Genomic DNA, 6910 nt, shown 5'->3' with positions numbered 1-6910 from the left:
CTCTATTCATTATTTCTTTTACAAACTCTTTTTATAGTTTATATCATATGATAAATCCGTGTTACAAAATTAATTATGAACGAAGAAGCCTTGTTGGTTTCTATTGATCTCATGCAGAATCCCGCTGGTTACTCAAAGTATTTCAAGTAGAAATTGATGCAAAAGGACCTTCATAGCCAGCAGCAAGGTGGCGACTGTGACTAATGGTATTTGTTTTGAAGAGAGAATTTCGGCAAGTTAGGACAGATTTGGCTCCTTCGATGTTGCTTGCAGTGCATGATAAAGACTTGAGAGGCACAACCTTTATATTCTTTTTGCGGCCTAACAAAGACTTTGAAGCATCTATGCAAATTACGAACAAAGCGTGAGGAGGAAAGATCTGCGTTTGTTCTGCTTGTCTCAACAAACTCCCATCCCTTTCCGCTTCTTTTGTACATTGGATTGCACATGCCTCGAGACGACGTAATATCTTGGCTACAGTACAAGGAAGAAGATTCGAAGTGCTATTATTTACTGCCCACATAGCTGGGTCAACATGTCAACGGTGAAAGCAGAACAGAAGAGAGAATAAAAGAAAAATGCTGGATGGCTTTGGCTTTTGGGTTTTACTGATTTCAGAAGCATCATCTTCATCTAGCGATGCACCAATAATTGTCAACATGTACAAAGTCATCAACATTCACAGCAAGGCAATCAAGTTTGAACCGAGAACTGATTGCAAGTTAGACCTTCCTTATGCCTGCCGTAGGCTAGAAAGATTCGGACAGAATTAACAGTTATATTTAACCTGCCGCTGAATCAACATTGAACCTGCCTACACACAAGAATCAACCTCTGTCGACAACTCTATCGACGCTAACGGAACAGTGGGCAAAAATCCACCTTCCAAGCTAATCTTGGGTTAGATAGATATGGTCAGAACTCTGAATAACGATCAAGCTTGCCCCAAGACCGACCCAAGAGTTAATCTTGGGCTGCAAAAACAGTCAGAATAATGATCAGCCAGCGCCCATCACCAACACAAGAATTAAGCACTGTCGGCTGTCGTTGACTTTTCGAAACCTATGGTCCAGTGGACTACTAAACAGTCTATACTGAAGCTTTATTCGACAATGGGCTGCAATCTGCCTTCCGAGCCGATCATGGACTGGAAAGGTGCGGCCAGAGCCTCCCAAGTGTGACGGCTGTAACGCAATTGGCAAGTGCTGAAATGACCCTACAAAGTGCCAGACATGTCCAAGCATGCCGATGTAAACTTCTATTTGGAACCCCAAACGCAAGAGGCAAGAGACCATATTTTCTTTAGACAAGAATATATTAAGCACTACACAATTCAATCCCATGCTGTCAACCAGAAACAATAATCAAAAAAGGTTGGTAGTGGTAAGAGAGAATCATACACCCCTAACTCTATGGCCACAAGGTGTTTTCCACGATTAACATTAGCAGAGACAAACAAGATGAACTTGGCCCCTCCATAATTCCTTGTAAAACCACCAGGCAAAAAAGACCCCATTCAATGCAAAGAGCCCTCCTCCGCAAATAATCACAAGAGAAAGCAAAGTCCAAAGATATACAAGGAATGATTCGGTACTTTTTCTTGCAAGGATGAACAAAACAAAGAACTGGTATGATGATGCCTACTCGTTCCCCAAGTTCAGAGAACCATCCTTCATCAGCTTCATGCTTAGACTGTTGAATCTCCCTCTTGAGTAATGTCGAGAAGCCTTTCTCCAATCTGTACCAGTTTTCATCATGGCTGTGAATTCATCATAGCTGATGCGTCCATCCTGCATTTACAAAAGAATTGTCAGTCAAATTGAAACATGCTTAATAAATTTATTAGTGACAAAAACATACAGGTCATCACCTTGTCTGTGTCCACTTCTTGGAAGATGTCATTTGCAACATTAGTACAATCATCTGCTCCATCCTCCATTAATGAATCCCGAAGCTCATCAGGCTCAATGTAACCATTGCCATCTTTGTCAAAATAGGAAAAGGCCTTTCGAAGATGCTCATCATTGGCCATTCTTTGAAGATGGAGAGATACAGCAAGAAATTCCCCATAGTCCAATGTTCCTTTCCCATTAGCATCAACCTGTTGTCAACAAACACATTTTTAGCATTCAAAATCAAAAGAAACACAAGCCTAGGCTATGATGCCACTATCAGTGTTAAAATTGGATATGTCAGAACGGACCAAGGGAATTTCAGCCACATTGAGGAAACATCTTGACAAGTAGGAAAACTGTTAAAGGTGTCTATCAAATTCAAAAATTGATCAACAGTTAAGGAAAAGAGATAAAAGGAGGGGAAGCAGCACTACCAATGGCCTCTACTATCAACACCAAAAAATTGCAACCTATAGGAACTACTAAAGTAAAAGCTCTAATAACAACTGTAGAACTCCTGCATAAAAACTAGTATTGGCTGACTAGCTGCTAAATACTCTCTTTTCCTAAAGACAGTCTATTCTTTCAAAAAACTAAAACGCATTCTTGTTTCTCTACTTGGAAAATGTAGTCACACTGATTCTAGGCAACCTCAGCCTCCCCATTATTATAGCTTTGTCTGTGCATGTTTACAATTGCAGGAGGTGATGACATTTGGTGGCCAAAGGCCACCTACTCCTTCGAATTCTTACTGTAAACTATCATCAGATATCCAACTTCTACAAGGCAGCTCTATCAATTGGACAAACATATTTCATAGGAGAAAGAAAAAAGGAAAGCTACACAGACATTACTGTTAATACTAATAAACAAAATCACAGTTAAAGACAATAAGAGATCCATGAATCTTTAAAAGAACTGCATAACATAATATATATATATATATATAAATATATTCTGATACCAAATGATTCAGCGTAAATTAGTTAAAGATCTGACATAGGTAGACTCCAACCCAATTGAAATAAGCTCCAATTATAACAAGTCTTGGTCAACTAGTAGTTCTTATGATCATATTGTAGGACTACACTTACAAAAAGTATATGTACTGAGAAAAAGAAAAAGATTTTTGACTGCTATTTTGATGAGAATTAGCACAAACCAGGAAAATAAAGTATCATAATACTTGTTAATTCATGGCAGAGTATAAACCAAAACACACTCACAGCTTCAATAAGCATCTGCACTTCAGACTCTGCAAGGTGCGAACCAAAATTTCTAAATCCAGCTTTCAGCTCTTCAATTGAAACGATGCCATCATTGTCAGTGTCCATTTTCTTGAACATTTCTTTGATGTCTTCAACTTCTTCAATGGATAAGAACTCAGCAATAACCTAATTCAAATTAACCTTTAAGATAACCCCAGCAAGGAAAGAAATGACAAAAGATCTAGCAGAATTCTTAGCATTAGTGAACCAACCCGCAGGGCTTTTCTTTTGAATCTGTTCATCATTGAAAATTGTTTAAGCCTTGACTTAACAACATCGCCAAGAGGAACATTGGGAGCTTTTGTAGCATTTTGGAGCCAAGGATGCTCTGTGAGAAGAGGCAACACACAGATTAGGCAAACTATCACTAGTTATTAACATTTAATGGAGCAAATTAGTAACATAGGTCTTTGTACAATTTTGAAGTAAACTGGGAAAGCTGATATTAAGAAGGTTTTATATCTTATATTTGAAGGTGTAGAAAAAGCCTATCAGAAGATCAAATAGAATCATCAAAGGCTATGACTACACGCCTACGCACCCCCAGTCCCCATCCAGCTCCCTCCCATGAAACATACACAAGTTCACCTAGGCATAGCACAGAGGAAATGTTACTACCAAGCACTTGCTTTGCAGTGAGACGAAGCTTTGGGTCCGGTTCCAACATTTGCCTGACTAGACTCTTAGCACTCTCTGAAATATTTGGCCATGGGTCCCGTTTGAAATCTATTAACCCTCGAAGAATTGCCTGTGCAACACCTTGTTCAGACTCTGCATCAAAAGCACACTTCAGGTAGGAATAACAATTCAACTTATTTTTGATGCATTAATGCACAACAGCACATCCAACAGATATGCACACACCTGCATACAGACAAAGAAATTCCACAGAAATATACTTACCAGCCCAAAAAGGAGGAACCCCACACAACAAAATATAGAGTATGACTCCTGCACTCCATATGTCTATTTCTGGTCCATAATTTCGTTTCAGCACCTCAGGAGCCATATAATATGGACTTCCAACAATCTCAGAGAATCGTTCACCTGAAATTTACAAATTATAGGCATTAAAACATAATATTAAAAAAAAACACACAATCTACATAATAGAAGGAAACGTGGTCAAACTCTAAGTACGCAGACCTTATCCTACTTATCATAATATGTTCCATCCTTACTATTTCATATCCCCACCAGTGTCCCCATAACACATCCAACCCAACCACACAGTTTTTGTGAACAAAACTGGGAAATTATTGATCAGACAGAGATAATTAGGCAGAAACTTTTTAGCACATGAAACCTTGGACTTATGGCTCCTGCTATACCAGTTTCCTGGAAATGCAAGTATTAAAAGAATTGATACAAGCAAACTCAGCCCCATCTTGAGTTATAGAACATGAAAATCTTCAAAAAACCTGAAGCAGACAGAACCTTTATAGCATACTAAACAATTACAAAAATTGGACCATTCATCGGGGGCAAGGAAAATCTACTTTATTTGAGACACATCCACTATAAGGCTAACCACTGCAGTACCCATGACAGCTCACGAAAAGGAAGCAGGAAACTTGTATCCATTCAATAAAGCTATAGTTCAGAGTTTCCCTAGTGTGACCATGCAAGATAACTTTAAGAGAAAATTCTTGTCACAAACATAACTGAGCATCAACATTGTACTGACAACTCAATGGCCATTGGTGAATGGATCAGTATGAAGAAAAAATTGAAGATTAAAAATCAGATAAAGAGCAGCAATTACCATATCTAAAACTTATAATGTTTCATCCTCAATTTGAGGTAAGTAATCAGTATTATAGATTTAAACCATGGAGAAAGATATATACAATATTCTTTTTTAGGAGAAGAAAAGAGAAAATCAAAAGACTCCAAAGTGTTCAACTGTGACAGATAATGAAAAAGAAAATACATAAACAAATAATAAAAACAAACCTACCAGACTTGCAAGAAAAAAAGTAAGCTTCCACCTTCCACAATAAGAGGAAAGGAACCAATAGTGATTCAAGTTGTAAAAGCACAGACAAAGTACATGAAAAATTGTTGTTAGCAAGGCTGAAACATGCGCAACCACATTCCTCTGTTCGTTCATTTCAGGCAATATAAGTGCCTAGTAACATTGCTTCAAAGGGATTGGACCTACTACAGTAGCTCATAAAAGCTACCTTAAAGTATAGGCATAGCCAAATAAAATTAACCAAAGTGCGTATTTCGTCACTACAAAAACCATAAACAAACAAATAAACAGATAAATGCACACAGGGTACACCACATCGGCATGTCCAATCCCACAAACTTAGATCATTCTTTCATGCACTTTTTCTTCAGGGTCAAATGTTTTCGTGACAAAATCAGAACCCAGCTTGGCAAAATACAATCTTTGCTGCATAATTAAATACTTCTAACCAAGCATTATCACTCATAATTCGAACTAAAGATGGTACATTCTTGAAAAGGCACTCAGTTATTTATACATTCAAACTGTGAACAATTTACCTGGCTTGAAAAATATTGATAACCCAAAATCGATAGCTTTTAACGGCGAATTCTCTTTCTTATTAGCGAACAAAAAATTCTCAGGCTTCAAATCTCTATGAATCACTCCATGCTTATGACAAAGCTGAACCACTTCCACAATCGTCCTCGTCACCGCCGCGGCGGCTCTCTCCGTGTAATGTCCTCTGGCCACGATCCTATCGAAGAGTTCACCACCTTCACAAAGCTCCATCACCAAATGAACCGCATTGTCATCCTCGCAAGCTTCTTTCAAGCTCACGATACTCGAATTCTTCGGCAAATGCTTCATTATCGCAACTTCCCGTCTCACATCCTCGATATCCACGGCCGTCCTCAGCTTCCTCTTCGAGATAGACTTGCACGCGAGCAACTCGCGCGTGCCGCGGTCGATGCAAAGGTAAGTAACCCCGAACTCACCTCGTCCCAGCTCGCGATCCACCAGGTACTTCTCCTCGATGTTCTCCTTCGGAACCCCGTTCAGCACCGTGATCGGCGGCTTCTGCTTGGAAACGGAATCTTTACGGGCGTGATCGTGTGCGGAGAAGTTAGATTTTACGTCCTCCCTCGCGACAGCCGCTGGAGATCTACAACAATTCCCCATTTCACTCCCCCACCCCCACCCCCACCCCCTAACAAAAACGCAGCCTTATCCCCCCCCTCCCTCCCTCCGGATCTCGTCGAAACCAACCACCACCTAAAAAAAAACGAACACCCCGCCCTAACCAAAAATGCTTAGCTAGGGTTTCACATTACAGTAAAAAGCCAAGCAAGCACTAGCTTTCTAGCTCCTATAGACAGGAATCAAAGCTAAGAGAGTGATTGAGAGACTGAGAGAGAGAGAGAGAGAGAGAAATTAGTGAGTACGGCAACGGAGCAGACACTTTAAGTGAGAATTCGTCGTTTGATATTTTTAAAATTTTTTTTATATAAAATAAAAATAATTTAATTTAATTTTAATTTATTTTTTTTAAAGCGTGGATGTTCTTTGATTCTGTGAACTTTGTCGGCTAATCGAAGAGAGAGAAACGGAAACGGGACGGTGGAGTGGGAAAAGAGACGGAGCGCTGAAGGTTGGTGGGGATTGGTTGAGTGTTTTGCGTTATACCGGGGGATTGTGCGCATTTTAACAAACAACTAGAAAACAGACAGAATGATAGGACTTTGAATTAATTAATTTTATTTTTATTATCAAAACCCCTTTTCTTTAAT

General features: G+C 39.3%; 1 protein-coding gene across 1 annotated transcript; it reads right to left on the bottom strand.

Annotated features, from left to right (window-relative positions):
- LOC108660414 (calcium-dependent protein kinase 13) lies at window positions 1278-6319 on the bottom strand. The gene is made up of 7 exons (XM_018121914.1): window positions 5681-6319; window positions 4067-4210; window positions 3782-3934; window positions 3376-3491; window positions 3122-3289; window positions 1871-2101; window positions 1278-1790 (listed from the first exon to the last, which is right to left on the bottom strand). Exons 1-7 carry the CDS (start codon window positions 6300-6302, stop codon window positions 1641-1643), a joined length of 1584 nt encoding a protein of 527 aa, XP_017977403.1. The 5' UTR covers window positions 6303-6319; the 3' UTR covers window positions 1278-1640.

The sequence above is a fragment of the Theobroma cacao genome, chromosome 5 (genome assembly GCF_000208745.1).
Source record: "Theobroma cacao cultivar B97-61/B2 chromosome 5, Criollo_cocoa_genome_V2, whole genome shotgun sequence".
Classification (NCBI taxonomy): domain Eukaryota; kingdom Viridiplantae; phylum Streptophyta; class Magnoliopsida; order Malvales; family Malvaceae; genus Theobroma; species Theobroma cacao.
The sequence above is the reverse complement of the archived record's forward strand: the minus strand, read 5'-3'. Positions and strand labels throughout refer to the sequence as shown.